Below are 20416 nucleotides of genomic sequence, written 5' to 3'. Positions count from 1 at the left end.
AGTACTCTAAAATAACAGATTAAATGTACCAGAGGGGTTACGTACAGTATTAACTAGTTCAATGCTTGGGCTTTTAAACATTACATTTGGGAAAAATATGTTTAAGCTCTCTAGATGTAGTATGTCGTTCAGAAATTTTCAAAATATGCATAATTCTGTGAAGAATATATCAGTTTGCACATTTATTGAAAAATAAATTAAGTACTCCAGCCTGTAGGTGGCGCTAACCATTAACGTCTGTCTTATTTTCTGTTGTTCTTCCGCTGTTTTCATCAGACATCAGTTGCGAGGGGAGGAGGTAAATCAAATTTGCCCCTAAGACCTTTTTAACAGACTTAATGTGACCATATGCGTAATATAAGTTCTTTAAAAAACTAATTAGGATATTAACTATTTTACCGCATTTTCTTTTAGGAAAAAAAAACATCCGCCAGTGACGTTAGCTTTAGCTTCAGTTAGCTAGCTATAACAACCATTCAGTTAGCTCTGCTTTCTGCAGAGCTGAATGGAGCAAGCTTGCTGCTCTCATGTCCTTTATTTCTAACTTAACAGTTTAAATCAGACTAAAGACCACTTAATCAGAATTAAGCCTTCAGTCGGTGTTTGTTTTTTTACAGGAAACCGGTCGGCAGCATGTCGCTGTACGATGATCTCGGGGTCGGTGCCAGTGACACCAAGACCGAAGGCTGGTCCAAAAACTTCAAGCTGCTCCAATCTCAGCTGAAAGTGAAGAAAGCGGCCCTGACTCAGGCCAAGGTGGGCGACCACGCTGCACAGAGGAGTTTATATTATTGTAATAGATCGGATGGTTTATTTACGAAGAAGATATGTGCATCACATTACCCAGAATGCATATTTATAAACATGTTTTAGATATGTGTGGATGCAATAGCACGTGGTAACCTTACTTTTAACTTGCCTTTAAGTAGTTGTGTCAGTGTTTTACTTTTTCAAGTCATCATGTTCAGATTGGACTCACTTGATGAGATGACTAGAGTCTGGTGTGCTGTTGCTTGGTTGGAAAGAAAACCTGCAGCCACACGGCTCTTTCTGGAACCAGTTTGACACCCATGTCCTAGAGAGACTTCTGTTGGTTCATCTCAGAAAATAAACAAGCAGCTATTGGGACCCCTGCAGTTTGCTTATCGCCTTGGAGTTGATGATGCCATCATATATCTGCTTCAACAAACCCACTGTCATTTAGACAAGGCAGCACTGTGAGGATCACGTTCTTTGATTTCTCCAGTGCAGTAACACAATTCAGCCTGACTTACTTTGTGAGAACCTTAGAAGATCAACAATTGTCTGGATCAAAGACGACCTGAAAAAACAGACCACAGTTTGCAGGACTGAAGGGTCACCTGTCTTTTTAAGTAGTCAGCAGTACAGCAGCACCACAGGGGACGGTACTCTCTCTATTCATTTTTACTCTGTACACGCTTGAGTTCCAATACCAGGCAGAATCCTGTCATCTGCAGAAATACTCAGATGACTCTGCAATCATTGGGTGCATCAAAGATGGACAAGAAGCTGATCACAGAGAGCTGGTGAAGAGCTTTGTGGCCTGGTGTGGAAACTATCATCTGATCCCGAATGTCAACAAAACAAGGGATATGATTGTAGATTTTAGAAGAAACAGGAACAAGTTGAACCATGTTCACATCATGGGAGAATAAGTGGAGGTGGTTGAGGATTATAAATACCTTGGTGTTAAATTGGACAACAAACTCAACTGGAGACACAACTGTGTAGCCGTCTATAATAAGGGACAGAGCAGACTGTATTTCCGTTTGGCGTTTGCAAAAGCTTCATATCTTCTATTAGTCTGTTGTGGAGACTGATCTCTTCTTCCATCTTCTGCCAGGGTAACAGTATCGGAGCTAATGACTTTAAAAAGCTCAACAAACTAAAACAGAAGACGAGCTCTGATCTAGTAACACTTCTAGAACCACTGGAGATTATTTTACAAATAATTCAAATGAAGAACATGATGGACAACATGGGCATTCTCTTCAGAAGATTATTAAGCAACGACAGAGTCTCTTCAGTCAGAGGCTTCTTCAGATCTGATGGAAGACAGACTGCTGCAGAAGATCCTTCCTGCCTACAGCCTCAACATCTGGTTAAAAAAAAATATTATTGTAATATTTAATTTTCATTTGTTTTTCTGAATTGACTTGAATAAGGTTCCCTAAGTTATCATATTACTTTTGTGGAAAGTAACATTTAAGCTTTAGGGAAGTATCCATTAGCTTCTGCAAAATGAGCCACAGGGAAGAATTTGTCAGCTGCTGGAAAATCACCTTGGAGTTGAAGCAAAGTAGCTGTAATGTTTGGAGAGAAAACATGAAGATTGTAGATCATGTCGTGTTTGGTATAGAGAAAAGATATCCCTGTTGTGCTGAACTGATGCATAAGTTCCAGTTATATCTATACGAGGACGAGCGTTTAATTTTAAAGCTCATTGGAAGAATATTTATACCTTTTAAAGTCGTACAGCTGACTTCTGTGACGGTGTGGTTCTCTGACAGACTCAGCGTATGAAGCAGACTACCGTTTTAGCGCCGGTTATCGATCTGAAGAGAGGAGGTTCCAGCGACGACCGACTGAACACAGACACACCTCCACACGCTGCTGTTGGACTAAAGGTCAGCCTCATTTTTGTCACCTTTAGATGTGATTAGTCTGGATTCAAACATTTCCCACGTATCCGTGACGTCTCATTGTGGCTCCCGTAGGATGCCGTTCCCAGCGGTTTCTCCTCAGGAGACGTGCTGATCCCGCTGGCCGACGAGTACGACCCCATGTTCCCCAACGACTATGAGAAGGTGGTCAAGCGTCACAGAGAAGAACAGCAGCGAAAGAGGGAGCAGGAGCGGCTGAAGGAGATTGAAGAGAGAGAAAAGTAAATGAATGAAATAAAATATTGTCTCACTTGCTTAAAACAAGGGGATCAGCTGAATAGAGCTGCTGTGTTTCAGGAGGAGGAAAGAGAGACATGAGAATGCCGCTCCGAGTGGTTTCTCCCGTTTCCCGGCAACAGAGGAAGACTCTGATGAAGAAGAGGAGTATGAGAAAGAGTGGAGGAAGAGAAGTAAGTACCTCTCACCGCAAGGATGTGTTGTTTATTTAGGAATACGAAACAATAAGCTTCCATTAATTGAATCTTACGGCTGTGAAAAAACATAGAATGTCTTTTTTATTATTATCACAATGTAATGGAGACTATGATTATATTTTAGTCTGCTGTAACTGGGAAAGGTGGTAATTTAAAGAATGGATGATATTAAAATGGAAAGTTGAGTGGAAGGAAAAAAATGTTTTTAAGGGAGTGGTGCAGGTTAAAGGGGTTTAGATTCCAGCTGAACACAGCTGTTGGCTATCAGTGTCTTATTTCTTTTCTTTAGCCTCTCCTGAACCAGGACTGGACTGTTGCTCAGTGCTGTTAGACCATCTACCAGGGAGTTTAGGAGCACTTAATGTTTCCTTCTGCTTAAAAAAACATGATGAGATTCAGCCTTTGTTTCCCAACAGTATTTGGTGCCAACCCACACTGCCAGAGGCACCATATCTGATTCATTAGGGATGATGTCACCCGGCTTGATTGGACACTTTGTCTCCTTTGATATTGAAATAATCATTAAAGCTGATTTTTGGGTTTTCAATGTCAGAAGGCTAATTATTGACATTAACAGGTTAGAGGTTGAGATATATCAATCTGAACAGGGTTTATTCTGGATTATTTTGTAACTGTGGTTGTTTGCTAACAGAGAGTCACTTATCTGAAACTGGGCTCTAATAGTTAAAAAAAAGCAACACATTAAACAATGTATGAGTTTTTTTATACGTTGCCTGAATCAATCTGCCTACATTTCATTCAACCAAAGAGACTAAATTCAGGTAAAGAAGTTATTCCAACTGTTTTGTAATGGAGTAATTTTATAAGTGTGTCAGACATAAAAAAGATGATATAAAAACTATATTTACTGGATTATTTAATGTGTATGTTTTTAGCTATGTGCATTGGTGATACATTAGCTATGGGAAAAGGCAGCGGGTCTCCTCTCTAGTCTCTTTGCTCTAAGGCTACGTTCACACTGCAGGCCTTGATGCTCAATTCCGATTTTTATTTGTGAAATCCGATTTTTTTGCGTTGCCGTTCACTTTTCCAAATATATGCGACTTGTATGTGATCTCCTTTGTGAACTGGAGTCATACAACGCTAATGTCCCACATGTGCAGTAGAGGACGCAATGACGTCACAGGCCAGCGTGCTCTGTGTTTACGGAAGTAAACATGGATGCTAGTGCCGGAGTGCAACTAGCGATCTTTCCCAACCATAAAAACACAATCTTTTCAAGGTGGTTAAACATAAATACTGCTCTCCGCGTCATCGTTCGCCATTGTTGTTGTTTTTCTTGCCGATTCTTCTTAGCAAGACCCAGAATAGTGACCACTGTGGGGTATTAATGGCGTTCAGGTCGGATGAATGTGACCTGGCCGTTCAGACACAGGTTGCTTTTGAAAAGATCAGATTCATATCGGATTCAGGACCACATAGCCAAGCGGCCTGGGTTGCATTGGAAAAAATCAGATCTGTGTTGTTCAGAAAGTCATGAAAAGATTAGATCCAGGTCACATATGGGCAAAAAAATTGGATTTGAGTCGCTTCAGGCTGCAGTGTGAACTTAACTTCATGGCAGCTGCCTTTTCTTACATGACAGCCAGAGGTGTCAAAGCTATTAATGTTTATTACTCAAGTAGAAGTATAAATCCTACTGTTTAAAAACTCTTTTATAGAAGTTAGAGTATCAAATTAAGAATTTTATTCTAGTAAAATTGTAAAAATACATTTTTTTAAAGTATAAAAGTAAAAATAACGCTGGAAAAAATGTTAAAGACAGATGCTTTGTTGCACTACCCAATTAAAGGAACCTTTTTCAATAATTCTGGATGAAAACTTTCTTATACTTAGTTTTATAACTAATGTTAACAGGGTCAATTTTAACTTTGCATCATCTTGGAAAAAATATTTATTTTTGTATGTTGGGGCAGCACCGACTCCAATCACAAACACATGAATTGTCTGGATGAAACTAATTATTTAGTTGTTTTTTATTACTACTTTTTTTTATTTTATATATATATATACCAACAGTCCATAATAAAAATGAGCTTAAATAAAACCAAACTAACGAGTCTATTTTTAGAATGTAAGAAGTAGAAAGTAGAATGTTGTCTAAAAATAAATTAATCTGATCAAATATAGCCAAAATTACTACTTAACTAAGATAAAGAAGTATTTGTTCTTTGATACTTGACATCTCTGGTGACAGATGAGGGAAGGAAAGAGACGACAGCAGCTCTCGCTCATGTTGTGAGACAGAAACCGTAGAATGGTGGCTGCTTTCATGTCAAGTCTTTAAAGGAGTAAAAAACTGAAAAAAAGCTCTAAGATTTGTCTCTAATTATTTTTGTTGTTTTTAAAAAGTGAAAACTGAAAAGTCTCCAGATGTAGCAAAAAAGTTGGCAACAAAAGACCATTGTCTGTTTTCCTTTCTAGTGCAGCTCACTGTAGCCACCAGCTAGCTTCATACACTAAGCAGCTTCAAAGCGACGCAGACAGGAGCTGGCAGGCTGGTTTTTCAAAATAAAGTCAATTTGAACATTTCAGATTCATTTTAAACTTTGATTATAATTAGAATAAGTTAAAAACTACTGTATACATAAGTCAACATTGTTTAAACTAGTGGTTTTTTTGCTTTTTATCTTGAATGTGTGGCGGCTTGTATTCTACTGCCATGAAAAGCAGAAAACCCTGTTTTATAAATAGGTGTCACTTTCAATGAATAACTGAATGAAAAAAACTGGTTCATGATATTCTTAATAATGTGTTTTCTAGATAACTTCAGACAAGAGATGTCACTACAAACTTAAGAGGGTTTAGGTCAATGTTTAATGACAGCTGTTAGATTTACTAACATCTCTTGTCTTTAAGCTCCATTTAATCAAAGCTTTTCAAACCTAGAGAAATGATCAGAGTTATGAAGGTTTGCTCAAACTACCAAATTGACCCCTAAAAACACAGAATCTGTTTATTTATTATAATTGGGAAAGTTGCTAAAAATGAAATCATTAAAGTGATAAAACAGCTGAGTTTGTTTTTCTTTGTTTGCAGGTATCGGTGGAGCAGCTATCGCCCCTCCTTCATCACTGGTAGACAGAGATGGTAAATGTGATGAGCCATCAGGTGAAACATTGACTGATGGATGCACAGTGGCTTGCAAACCGCTTCACACCCCTTTATTTACTGATCTAGCTTTTATCTAAAGTAAGAATAAATATAATAAAAAGAACTGAAAAGGAAACATACTTTGATTAGTTTAATAAAAAAAAAACAGCAACGTTTCCTTATTAATCTTTCTTATTAATTGGAAATGTCCATGTTTTTTTTTTACTTGCAACAATTTACTAAATTTTTCATCCAAACGAGTGATAACCAATGATGATATGTTGGGCTGAAACAATCAGATTATTCGTGATTAATTGATTATTGACATAAGCGTCGACTAATTTAGTAAAGGATTAATCCTTGGAGTATAAAGACTCTAAAATGTGTCTTTAGCTGACAGAGAAACCCAACTTCAGCAGCGATTGTAACAACATTGTAAAAAAACAAAAACAAATATGTAAACATTTTGCATTTAAGATTAGTCTAATAATCAAAAAAATAATTGACAGATTAATCGATTAGTAAAAATAATCTTAAGTTGCAGCCTTAATAATATGTAATGTTAAGTTTTATTTTGAAAGGTCCGAAGCTTGGTCCCTGTAGAAATGTTTTCCCCGATTCTGGAGAAGTGAGCTAATTGGTCAGTTAATTGGGTATGAACATTTGGCAAGCACTGCACTAGTAAACAATGTCATGAAATGCATTTAATATTCCAGCAGGGGGCAGTATTGTTCCTAAATTTCCACCAATTCTCCCAGCGCTGATTGTTTTCTGTTTTTTTTTTTTTTTTATTGCTGTCTTTAGGACCCTCTTCATACTCTTATGAAGATGAAGGTCGTCCACCAAGAGGTGGAAAGGCGGCCATTCCTCCTCCCATTTATGAGGATTCGGATCGTCCACGTTCCCCGCCTGGACCAACCAGCTCCTTCTTAGCCAACATGGGGTTAGTCGATCTGGATTCTTTCTTTATTTAATCTGGGTTTTTTGTTTAGATTTATTCATAGTGGACTATAGAGCATTGGCCTGATAAATGGTCCTTTTACAGTGGTACGGTGGCCCATAAGATCATGCAGAAGTACGGCTTCAAAGAAGGCCAGGGGCTGGGAAAGCACGAGCAAGGCCTGAGCACGGCGCTGTCTGTGGAGAAGACCAGCAAGAGGGGCGGAAAGATCATCATCGGAGACGCTGCAGAAAAACGTATGTTGTTTTCTGCGGTTTGTGTTGCTTTTTACTACATATCATGTTTGATCTATAATCAACATTTAACAGCTTTTCCTATTTTCTGTTGCTGCACATTTTGCAGTGATTTAAACAGCTTCCTAACTGTGACTCTGTGTTCATGTGTTTTATTTCTGTGGGAGCAGCAGGTTCCAGCCAATCGGGCGCTGCTGATGCTTCAGGCGGAGCCGCTATAGGTTGGCCTTCACTCCTGTTTTCTACTCTTATAATATATTATATTATAATATGCTGTCCTGTTTGGTAGTATGGAGTAAATTATGTACCATTATTATTACAAGCAAAGGACATGTTTGGTAAATGGAAATTTAAAAATAGATTTTATATAAAAATTTTATTTTTTCAAATGTCTCTTTTTCAGGTTTCGTTTTACAAATCATATTCTCTCTACCTATGGGGGCATGTACCTTTACAGTGAGAAGTAAAGATGCATTTTTATTGGTCTGCTGGACATTAGCAACAACATTTTTATTGGTTAATGTGAGCGTTTTTATTGGGCTTGCAGTGTGAAGAATGTGATCTTTTAAACCTAATTTAAAAAGAATGCTATTCATTAAAAGTTTTTGTGAAGAAAAGAAATTTGAAAATAAAAATCTGTTTAAAAAATCTATAAAAATAATTGGAAAAAAACTGAAAAACATAAAATCAAAGAAATAGCAATTTTACCCTCAAAGCCTTTTAAAATCATGACATTTTTCCAGGTTTTTCTTGGTTGCTTTTATTCCCCATTCTCTAAATCTTTTCTTTGCTTGCAACAATAATGGTATAACATTCACTCCATACATAAATAGCTCTCAGGAAACCCAGCTAATGATGACACTTAAAAAAAAAAAGAAAAGTTTAGAAAACACAACATTTCCAATCATCTGAAACCTTCCAGCTCATAAACATTAAGGGTTTAAAACTCACCTCATTTTGGAAAATTCTCGCCTATTTTGCATACCCAGATGGAAAAGCAAATAACTTAGGAACTGTAAGCCCAAATTACGTGTACAGTACATTATTTGAAAGGGAACACCTTCTAGTTTCTGAAAATTGGGTGAGTAGAACACACACCAATCTGCATCAGTTTAAACATGACTCAAAGGTGTTTTTTTATTCTCGGAAATGATCGGTCTTTTTGAACAGCAGTGATAAAGACATAAGAAAAGGCAGGTCTCATTATATAAAATTTTTCTACATCACGTCAACCTCAAATGCAGAAAATTTCAGTCCTCTAGCTACAAAAAGTCCAGAGCTGTGGGGTTTTAAACTTTTAGTGTCAGCTTGGAGCTGCACGCAATGGCTAGTTTACATTTTGACATGCTGCTATATCTGTTTTAATTGTGCTTTGGTGCTCGCTGTGTCCATAAAATGATCTTGGTGCTTGAAATATGGAGAATCTAAGCTTTCCAATGATGTCAAACTTGTCTATATTGGTAAAACTTAATTAAGAGCCCTTAGAGACGTCAGAGGAAGTCATGGAGAGACCAGACCTTCCTTTGGTTGTCGCAGCTTCTGCTCCGATGGACAGATGGCTGAAAAACGGCAGCTGCTCCTTTCTCTCCGTAGACAATAACAGATTAATCGCTTTGGAAATATTACCAGTTGCAAACGCAATAATCCAGATCTTCATGACGATAATACAAGAGCACCACCTACCGCTCTCACTAAGATAATGCTGTTTTAAAACTAGCATTAAAATCCTCCAAACAACGAGTCTGACTGCTTAGCAAGCTTAAGACTTTAAATTTAATACAAGCAATTTAAAACTTTCACTATTACTAATTATTTCTATGTACTGCTGGCAGTGAAGCATCTGAATGAAATAATAACAAAATGGAAAACATATTTGGAGCATGACCCAGCAGTTTTGTTGTAGGAGCAGCTCTGGGTGCTGATTTGGTGTTGGGTTTATGCCAGCAGATATCATGTGTGTCGAAGGTGATCCTGAACTCTATAAACTTGTTGTTACATCAGCTTCATCCACAGATTTAAATATGAAGAGGAGTCGGATGTTAAAAATATTCTCCTCTTGATCTGAAACATGAGTCAGGACATGAGGGGATCCCATCAGAGTACGGAGGGAGTTTCGTTCCATTATTTTTGCAAGCAAAAAATACATTAAATTCAGTTAATAAAAAAAAAAATCGATACATTCATTAAATGTTGCACAACATTTTAATAAAACTTGCTTTTACTATATATATATATATATATATATATATATATATATATATATATATATATATATATATATATATATATATATATATATATATATATATATATATACGGTATATAAATAAAATCTTAGAATTAAAATGTGAGAAAAGAGCAAAGATATTCTCAGCAAAATGTTTTTTTATTAAAAAAACTTTCAGAATTTCACTTTTGTATTATAAAACATTTCATTTAAAGGGGTCATAGAATGAAAAGCCAAGTTTACAATGTCATAGATGAATAACGATAGTTCAGAGGGTAAAATGGACGTACAGAAAAGTTCAAACCCCATCAACACCTCCTTTCTCTGCAAATCTCACAATTTGAAACTTCCACCATAAAACGGGCGAATTCAAACGAAGCACAGAGTTGACCTCAATTCAAGGATGTTGCCTTATTTGGTTCTGACCCGTCATCTGGCCGGGTTCAGCTGCTCTGCCCCCCGCTGGATCCCTCCCCCCGTACCCCGGGGTTCCTGGACTAGCCCTGGAGCTTGCGGCTCGGTTCTGCTGCACTGTAATCGACCAAAATCCATGACGATTTTGACATTTTTTATTTATGAAAAATAGGACATGTCCGGAAAAAAAAGAGGACGTCTGGTCACCCTACCATATCAACAATTTGATGTTTCAGTGAGTGAGTTCTTGTTGCTATGATGCGTCTTTGCTCAGCAGCTTTAATCGTTGTAAACCAACCAATCAGCACACAGCTCATCTAAATATTCATGAGCATACCATAAAAGGAAGAAAACCGAAGAAGTCGTTTCATTCTATGGTTTTTAACCAGGCTTGCATTAGGGCTCATAGAACTGCAAATATGCCATTTTGAGTCCAACCAATGTTAAACTCTATTCAGAGGCCTTAAGGACCACCACTAAATACGCTATATAATCATTCTATGACCCCTTTAACAATAATGGTACAAAATGTACTCCATATTAGAATGCTGTATTCAATCGTGAGCCTTTTTTTTTTTTTTTTACATACATGGGGTCTTTTGGTCTAAAAATAAAACTTGTGGAAAAACACGGGTCACAGTGAGTCGGAACAGGTGCAGGTCATTCCCCCAGGAAACTCCTGCAGGTTCAAGTCTTACCTCAGACTTTTATTTAAAAAAAAAAAAATTCTAAGATAAGTTAGTTTCAAATAAAGAGGCCCAACCACAGTGATCATTACAGGTTTGGTGTCTGCAACGTGAGCTTGCCCATAGCGTATTATATGGTAGGTTATAATATTATTGGAGCCATTTATTCTATCTCTGCTTGCAGATGATTTATTTTTCTATCTGCCAAATGTTGTGATTTTTGTCCACATTTGTTTTGATTTCAGCGATGCTGAAGCTCTTCGGTTGGGAACATGAAAACCACAAATCCGAGATTTTTTATTTTTTTTAAAATAACCAGCTTTGAAAAAAATTGTCAAGGTGACCGAAAAACCCTAAATCTCATATCTGCTGATAACAGGCAATGTCAGTTAATTAAGTCTAAGTAAATAACTGAAGCAGATAGTCAATGATAAAAAGATAACCAAAGTATGTATTAAAGGTTTAGGGCCGTTATCAAGTTAATATTTAACAGTAACAGGCTTTTATAGCTCATTGCTTGTCGTTCGGTTGTCTTGCATTGCTCCAAAGGTTCCTCTCATCATCTTTCTGTAATAGAAACATTAAATCTTAAAAAAACTCTATTGTAAGGATTAAGCAGCCTTTACAATCCATAATGAAATCAAGCTGTTACTTGATGCTGATATTTCACCACGCCATATTTTTTAGGTTGAACTGTTGGAGAAACATTTTGACTAAGCTAAGCAATACTAAACATTTTATATAGCTTTAGGGGCCTTTCATTAATAGTAGGAAAAAAGGGTCTTAGCCTTCCAGGGGTGATAAACTACTTAATGACGTTAGACGTTTTACTGTGTGTGTGAAAGTGCAATTGGTCTGTGTTAGCGATTAGCTAATAGGAAAGTGTGTACATTATCATGTGTCACACACAGTATATCTCACAAAATAATGTTTTTCTAAAATCCGTGAGGTGGGACCCATACTTCCTCATGGGCAGCCGTATAGCTCTTACCAGCAGTAGGTCTCTATGCTAACTGCATTGGCGCTAGGTAGCATACTGTTTACTGACCCTGGCTCCTTCCTAACTGGCAGCACTGTTCATAAAGCACTTATGTGGCAACCATGAATGCACCTAATGTGGCAAGAAAAGCAGTTAGAGCTCAAACTAACAAATAATATAGAAGAGAGAAAAAGAGGTCCCTATGTCCTCCAGCAGTCTAAGCCTATAGCAGCATAACTTTAGGTATAACTCAGGATAACCTGAGCCACTCTAACTATAACAACACAACCCGACACTTCAGACATGTCGGGGTGACATGCATTCGCTTTGAGAGTTTGACAGCTTGCCAGAGCGGTGGGGTCCACAGCAAATGGGGCAGTCAGTTTTTATTTTCAAAATGGCCTGTAGGGGGAATGCTGCTCGATAAATTACTGAGTGCTGCTTTAATTGAAAGAATGTCTAAAACTGACATTTCCATATCCTGCCTGTTCCCTGACAGTTAAAAAGTTGTTTGTAAACAGGACAACTTTGCTCCGACACAATCAGCCTTTATATTCAGGGTCAATTCAGTCATTCTATTCGTACAATGTTTTTATCAGCTTTCATGGCCCATTTTTGTGCATCTCTTTTTGGAACATTTATATCTGTATGTAAAGCAAGAGAAAATCTAAAGCTTAAGACTTGAAGCAGTATACCAGATTCACTGCCGGAAACCTGCCCTGATGTTCATTGGAGAAAAAAAAAAGACCTTAATATGACGTCTAGATGAAAGTTTCTTAACTTGCTTGAATATTGTTTTTATTTTCCGGGCTTCTGAAGTTTCTCCTTACAGATCCAACTTCTCTGTTTTCTGTAGTTTAAAGTCACACACACACACTTTCAGCACTATAATAGAGTCCAAATCCAGCCGTGATGTTAGACAATAAAAGCAGTTCTGTTATTCAATTTAGTGTTATTTCACAAAAGTTCACCTTGTTTCAGCGCAGCTATCACTAAACATGATCTGAGTGGCTTCATCCATCTCAGGTGTTGAGTAAATATCTCTATCACTCAGTAAATGTTGTTTTGTTCTCCGTTTCTGGTTAATGACAGACCCTTCCAAGAAGTCGGACGCCAATCCGCTGACAGAGATCCTGAAAAACCCGACCAAAGTGGTTCTCCTGAGGGTAAGTTTGTCGTCTTGTATCGTTCTTCCATTAAATAAGATTGAATGCCAGATTGTTGACTAAATGAAATCTGAAGTTTCTGGTTGTTTTTGCAGAACATGGTAGGTCGAGGAGAGGTGGACGAAGACTTGGAGGGGGAGACAAAAGAAGAGTGTGAGAAATACGGCAAAGTGGTCAAATGTGTCATTTTTGAGGTATGGTTAATATAATAAGCCAGAGACAATCAAACCAAAGGGATGAAAAACAAAGATAAATATTAATTTTTCCCAACGCAGATCGCTGAGGTCCCTGATGATGAAGCTGTCAGGATATTCTTAGAGTTTGAACGAGTGGAGTCCGCCATCAAAGGTCAGTGTTTACCTCTACGCCTGCTTTCCTTTTCCTTTTGTTTTGCTTTTCAACAGGAGATGAACTTTACATAATCGCTTCACCTTCTTTCTGCTGTTGTGTATCGGCTCTAATAAGGCCGCTGAAAGTGTGTCCCATTTCTAAATGAGTCGGCCCAGATCAGAATTAAGGTGAGACGCTGCTCCCTGCGGCGTTATATCATAAGTGGCCTCCCTACGGGACCGACACAACCGCGCTTACATCACACAGCTGAGAAAGCGGGACACGCTCACAAAGAATTGAATTATCCTTAGCTCAAGAGGGGGTGACTTTTGAGTTCATGTTATTGTAGCACCAGTTTAAAACGGATCTCTTAAAAAAAAAAAGTGATTTGGATCTAAGAGTCAATGAAGGCTGGGTATCAATTATTTTCGATCCCAGCTAATCTTTACTAGGACTGCTATTAAATGACTGTGTAGTTATGCAACATATTGATGCTAGTTTTATATTAACATTCTACAGCCAATTATCCAGCCATGGTAGTTAATAGTGACTGCAAGGACAATAGAAAATGCATCCTTTAAAAAAATTATCTTTGGTTTTTAGGGATGCAAGAATTAATTATAATTTTTTCTTTTTTTGCGATATGAAACACTATTGATATTGATTTAAAAATATAGCGCAAATGTGAAAAATATTTTTAGGCAACAGCCTTTTTTTATTGTCTCACTTTTTATCACTCTCAATCCTCCAGCCACTAGTTGGCAGTGCACCGCCCAAGAACCATTTATTCAGTTGATCTGCACCACCCAAGCAGAGCAACAAGATCTCATGAGGTTTTCAGAGCTAAATTATTATAAAATCAAATCATCTTTGGTAATGTACGGCGAATATCGAGATAAATCATATTGTGACACATCTATTGCAATACGCATTGTATTGCTAAATTCTTGCTAATTCATAGTCCCTAATGCAGGCATGTCCAATTGTCAGTCCTTTGCAGGATTTAGAGGCTTCCCTGCTTTAGCGCAGTTGATTCTGATAATTGCAGCTCAGCAAAAAGCCCGTTAATCAGCTATCAATGAAAATACATACAGGTGCTGGTCATAAAATTAGAATATCATGAAAAAGTAGATTGATTTCAGTAATTCCATTTAAAAAGTTAAACTTGTATATTATATTCATACATTACATACAAACTCATATATTTCAGATGTTTATTTTGTTTAATTTTGATGATTACAAATGACAACAAATGAAAATCTCAAATTCATCATATCAGAAAATTAGAATATTGTGAAAAGGTTCAAAATTGATGGCCCCTGGTGCCACACTCTAATCAGCTAATTAACTCAAACCACCTGCAAAAGCCTTTAAATGGTCTTTCAGTCTAGTTCTATAGGCTACACAATCATGGGGAAGACTGCTGACTTGACAGTTGTCCAAAAGACGACCATCGACACCTTGCACAAGGAGGGCAAGACACAAAAGGTCATCGCTAAAGAGGCTGGCTGTTCACAGAGCTCAGTGTCCAAGCACATTAATAGAGAGGCGAAGGGAAGGAAAAGATGTGGTCGAAAAAAGTGTACAAGCAAGAGAGATAACCGCACCCTGGAGAGGATTGTGAAACAAAACCCATTCAAAAATGTGGGGGAGATTCACAAAGAGTGGACTGCAGCTGGAGTGAGTGCTTCAAGAACCACCACACACAGACGTATGAAAGACATGGGTTTCTGCTGTCGCATTCCTTGTGTCAAGCCACTCTTGAACCACAGACAGCGTCAGAAGCGTCTTGCCTGGGCTAAAGAGAAACAGGACTGGACTGCTGGTGAGTGGTCCAAAGTCATGTTCTCTGATGAAAGTAAATTTTGCATTTCCTTTGGAAATCAAGGTCCCAGAGTCTGGAGGAAAAGAAGAGAGGCACTTCATCCACGTTGCTTGAAGTCCAGTGTAAAGTTTCCACAGTCAGTGATGGTTTGGGGTGCCATGTCATCTGCTGGTGTTGGTCCATTGTGTTTTCTGAGGTCCAGGGTCAACGCAGCCACATACCAGGAAGTTTTAGAGCACTTCATGCTTCCTGCAGCTGACCAACTTTTTGGAAATGCAGATTTCATTTTCCAACAGGACTTGGCACCTGCACACAGTGCCAAAGCTACCAGTACCTGGTTGAAGGACCATGGTATCCCTGTTCTTAATTGGCCAGCAAACTCTCCTGACCTTAACCCCATAGAAAATCTATGGGGTATTGTGAAGAAGAAGATGCAATACACCAGACCCAACAATTCAGAAGAGCTAAAAGCCACTATTAGAGCAACCTGGGCTATCATAACACCTGAGCAGTGCCACAGACTGATCGACTCCATGCCACGCCGCATTGCTGCAGTAATACAGGCCAAAGGAGGCCCAGCTAAATACTGAGTGCTGTACATGCTCATACTTTTCATGTTCATACTTTTCAGTTGGCCAACATTTCTATAAATCCTTTGTTTTTATTGGTCTTCAGTAATATTCTAATTTTCTGATATGATGAATTTGAGATTTTCATTTGTTGTCATTTGTAATCATCAAAATTAAACAAAATAAACATCTGAAATATATGAGTTTGTATGTAATGTATGAATATAATATACAAGTTTCACTTTTTAAATGGAATTACTGAAATCAATCTATTTTTTCATGATATTCTAATTTTATGACCAGCACCTGTACATTTGGAACAAAGGCAGATGGAAGCAAAGTGTATGAGTTTTCCATTGCCTGGACAGGTAGGCAGGCCGATATTCAGACATAAATGTTTTGGCTGATATCGGATTTCGTTTTTTTTTTTTTTTTCTTGTATTGGTATTAACCGATGCATGCATGCATTCACTAATTCATCAGTGCATTCAGCAGCCATGTTCAAAGATGAAACGAAGCACATGCGTTATTGATTTGTTGTTTGACTTAATTGCAAAATTAGAGAGAGAAGTAAAAAATAGCCGAGAGAGGAAAAGTAGTCACTATGTCCTCCAGCAGCCTAAGCCTATAACAGCATTACTACAGGTTAGTTCAGAATAACCTGAGTCACTCCAACTATAAACTTAATCAGAAAGTATTTTTGTTTAAATTGAAACTGGTGTAACATTTATTATTATTATTATTATCATGTAAATGGAGGAACAAAAGTAAACAGGGTTTAAATCACAGTACACATCAGGAATTGGTTAGACTGATGTCAAAATAATCTATCAGCAATGACCTTAAAAAAAAATATATATATAAAACTGTTGGTCTCTGCTTAACTGTAATACATGTGATCATATAAAAACTGCTGAAATTTCAAAAGTTGATGTCCATAAGTCACAGTAATGAGTTTAAAGTTATATCTGGGGACAAGTCCAAGTGTTCAGATGGAGGTTTGCAGCATCATGCTGTTGAGCGGCTTTCCTCTCAAAGGGAGACTTTGTCTGCTCAGCTTAGTGGTTCCTAACCTGTTCCTGTTAGGCCCCCTTTAGTTTTCAACCAAGTTTTTGTTTTTCTCTTTATACTGGTATGTTTCAATCTGTCCTCGGTTAGATTAAGATTTTAGAGTTTGGAAAATCTTTTTGCCATAACTCCTTGAAAGTTTAAAGCATCACTCCAGAAAGGTCAATTTGTGGCTGGTCAGAAGAAACAAGTTGGGCAAACTTTAAACCTAAACAAGCCAGCTGTATGAATAGTTTTGAGCCCAACTAGTTTAAGTCTTTCTGAGCTATTTGGAGCTGAGTTACTAAAAAAAAACTTGTAGGGCATTCACCCTTACCCTACACTTCCTCTGTAAAATCTGTGATAATGGACTGAGTCGTCTTCCTGCAGCAATGACTTCCTTACTGAAGAGTGTTGGGTTTTGTCTACTTTAAGAGAATCGGGCTTACAGTGTTATAACGAAACTAACTGGACAGTGAGTCACTGTTTCTTGAACTTTTCCTTCTTCTGCAATTGAAGCCGTCTGATGGATAAATGAGAGCTAAGAGCAGCAAAGTAAAGCTAATAACCAGTTTACCATTTTTGTAGAGAACTTCCTGGGAAGTCTGAACATACTTTTGATTCATCAGAAAGAGTTTAAATTTACAGATAACTCAGAGGAAGTCTTTTTTTGCGACCATAGATTAATAGAAATGTCCCCGAAACGTATGAATGTAAATGAAAGGATTTGTTCTTTGTTTTTAGTTCATAGATACATATGGCATCAGATCTTCATTTATGGGAATACAAGTTAGAAAGTTACATCTTTGGAGCAATACAACTACAAACCCCAAATGTATAAATTAGCAAATACAAATCGTATTTGTATTCTTGAATTTGTGATTTTTTTTATTTGTAAAATTGTGATTTCTACTTGTAATTTAGTTTTTCATACTAGTAGATTTATAATTGGTTTTCAAAAATGTGCCTTGTATTTGTAGATATGTGTTTTCTGCTTGTAAATTTGTTTTTTGTATTTGTAAACTCATACGTTTGCTTCAGGGTTTTTTTTTTACGGTAATCTTACCGAGCTGATGATCAGTCGTTAATCGAAGGACCTGTGCCACACGATGCTGCTCTATGTGTCTTTGCACTCGTCTCTGGGTGGGTGATTGTCAAGGAGAGGTCCTTGGATTATTTCTTTATGTAGATCTGCAAAAAGTAGATCACAACTGGAAGTGGCTGTAAAAAGATGCATTCTTTGGGTTCTGTTTTTAGAAATGCTAATCAAAAACGTGATGCCTTTAAAAGTCAAATAATTAGTAAGCAGATTAAATTATGCTGTGAGTCATTTAATCTCGCTTTTAATCCAGATGTTCTGTGAAGGTCTGTTAATATTTCTGGAGAACGTTAGTAAACAGACATTATCAGGACGGTGAAGGAAGGTGTCGGGTGTACCATGGCCCACAGATCTAACAGGATACAGAGTGTAGAAGCAGGGTTAGGGTGTTAATATATCTGAAAAGAGGCCGTTTTAGTAGAAACCCAGAGTGACCTTTCGTCTCCTTTCTCCCTGCAGCCGTCGTGGATCTAAACGGACGTTATTTTGGAGGTCGGGTCGTCAAGGCCTGCTTCTATAATCTGGACAAGTTTCGGGTTTTGAATCTCGGGGAGCAGGTGTGACGTGGACCCAGAGAAGCTGACCGAACACCAGCAACCCCCTCCAATGCTTCTCTCTTGTACATATATTGGTTTTTTTAATGAGCAACAGTGCATATGTTGTAATATTGTTTTTCTCTCTCTTTCTGTGATGATTAAACACCTGTATGTCAACACAGGATAAACAGTCCGACAGAACAGAGTTTGTGTTCCTTTATCATTGTTTACATCAAGTAAGGGCAAAAGACTTTATTTCCTAGAAAACCAGCATCTCTGGATGGATTTCTGACATAATACCAAATTGTTTGATAACATGCCTCTGGGATCCAGGAGTCCTAACTTAGCCTCACTGGAGCGGAGGAAGGGGACTGGGACGGCGAACGCAGCCCCAGCCTCATTCAGAGCTTATGTAAGTGAGCCAGAGGGACCCTGGAGGTTCTGGTTTGCAGCGTCGGAAGGCTTCCCTCTGGAGCCGGCTTAATTCAGATCAGGGAAACAAAGGATGGAAGACCCATTTAAAAGCTCTCATCTTAGAGTACTAACAGCGTAGGTCAAAGGTCAGGACAGAAAGGATTGCTTTGTCACGAAATCTATTTTTATATTGGACAAACATAAATAAGCAAAGTTACTTTCTGAACCGTTAATGGATAATGGATTATAACTTTTTCTGGATCAAAATTTTCAGATTCTAATCCACAAATTTTTTTTTCTTTTTTCAAAGTTTCCATTTTCGAAATGTTTTATTTGCTTTCAACAGTAATGGAACAAAATTCGCCCAATAGTTTTCAATGTCTTAGAAAATTAGAATAATGTTAGGGTTTTAGAAACTCGTGTTAAACCCTCATCCGCTTAATAAAAACCTGCAAAGGCCTCTAAATGGCCTCATTCTGTATCAGACTGCTGGTTGGACGCCGACATCCTCCACTAAAGGTTATGGTTGACCTGGTTTTACTCAATTCAGACATATTCATAGAAAGTTTACTGGAAAGAAAAAAAAACATGCTGGTTGCCTCTATGCTACAATGATGCTGTGATTCATACAAAATTATCCTCAACCATGAACTGAGTGCATAGAAATCAACTTTATTAGAGATGTTACTGAATAGAATTCAATAGAAAATCCCTTTATTGTCCCAAGATGTGGAAATTCTAGTGTTACAGCAGTAAAAAAGATTATAGAAAGAAATGGTCACACCAATGTGGAAAAATGTATAAGAATAACATAATAGTGAAGAGTTAAAAGATAAATTATAAAATACTGTTTTGTAAAGTGTTTTAACAATATAAATACTTTGCACCTGGAGAATAAATAACCAATATACAGCTGTGAACATTTTACAGTAATGGATATTTGAAAATAGCAACATCTGAGATGTGCAAAATGACAGCAGCATGTTATTTAACTGACTAAAGTAGAAACTGCAAAATCAGCATGAATGTAACAACTTATTGAGGTTGTTGGGAACAGTGGTGGTTATAGATTCTTCCAGCTGCTGGGAGGAAGGATCTGTGATGACGCTCCCTGGTGCATTTAGGGGGCAGCGGTGTGTGGCTGAAGGAGGTCTCCAGTTCTGCAACAGCTTCCTGCACGGGGTTGGAGACATTATCCAACAGAGATCTTCATTTAGTTAGGATCTTTTTTTTTCCCACCTCTTGCACTGAGTCTAATGTATTTTAATTTACAGAGAGTGAATATTTGGTTTTCATTATATCAACTATAGTTTAACATAAAGTGAAATAATGTTCACTTTTTGCTTTATGAATTAGTAAGTTTTAAGTTTAACTCTCTGAAAAGAGCAGCAGAGAATATTTAACCATTTCACAGTATTTTCATCATCATTTTTAGTCAAAGCTATGCTTAAAGTTTCCTAAAAGGTCAATTTCCATTCCTAAAAAACAAGACTACAGATCCCGGACCTCATGTTTGAAAATCCTCTGTGTCTAAATAAAAAATCTTTCAGGAAGAAGAATGAACTAAAGCAGAAGCTAAGATGGAAGATTCTTGGAAGCACCAATAGGAGCAAACATTAAAGCAGGACTTGAACTTTAAACAGGTCTACCTACAGTTATGGCTGAAACAATCAGATTAATCATGATTAATTAAATATT

General features: G+C 37.5%; 1 protein-coding gene across 2 annotated transcripts; it reads left to right on the top strand.

Annotated features, from left to right (window-relative positions):
* The first annotated feature begins 236 nt into the window (after positions 1-236).
* rbm17 (RNA binding motif protein 17) lies at positions 237-18509 on the top strand. Of its 2 annotated transcripts, none has more exons than XM_038302068.1 (13): positions 237-298; positions 618-756; positions 2532-2648; positions 2739-2905; positions 2982-3094; positions 6179-6229; positions 7037-7175; positions 7278-7429; positions 7597-7647; positions 12825-12898; positions 12994-13092; positions 13174-13246; positions 18228-18509. In XM_038302068.1, the coding sequence occupies exons 2-13, from the start codon at positions 634-636 to the stop codon at positions 18329-18331; spliced, it is 1263 nt and encodes a 420-aa protein (XP_038157996.1). In that variant the 5' UTR covers positions 237-298; positions 618-633; the 3' UTR covers positions 18332-18509. The 2 variants fall into 2 exon arrangements, with proteins under 2 accessions (XP_038157996.1, XP_038157995.1); XM_038302067.1 differs by having other exon boundaries at positions 6179-6250.
* Positions 18510-20416: the final 1907 nt, after the last annotated feature.

Source organism: Cyprinodon tularosa, unplaced genomic scaffold (genome assembly GCF_016077235.1).
Source record: "Cyprinodon tularosa strain WSP-4 unplaced genomic scaffold, ASM1607723v1 ctg480, whole genome shotgun sequence".
NCBI lineage: Eukaryota > Metazoa > Chordata > Actinopteri > Cyprinodontiformes > Cyprinodontidae > Cyprinodon > Cyprinodon tularosa.
Note: the sequence above shows the minus strand (reverse complement) of the source record. Positions and strands in the feature narration are given on the sequence as shown.

What these genes read in the sequence shown, in the direction of transcription:
- rbm17 (XM_038302067.1), top strand. Translation starts at nt 634, where the DNA reads ATGTCGCTGTACGATGATCTCGGGGTCGGTGCCAGTGACACCAAGACC. An exon ending in CGGAGACGCTGCAGAAAAAC is followed by an intron (nt 7,430 to 7,596) that starts GTATGTTGTTTT and finishes CTGTGGGAGCAG; the next exon opens with CAGGTTCCAGCCAATCGGGC. An exon ending in CCAAAGTGGTTCTCCTGAGG is followed by an intron (nt 12,899 to 12,993) that starts GTAAGTTTGTCG and finishes TTGTTTTTGCAG; the next exon opens with AACATGGTAGGTCGAGGAGA.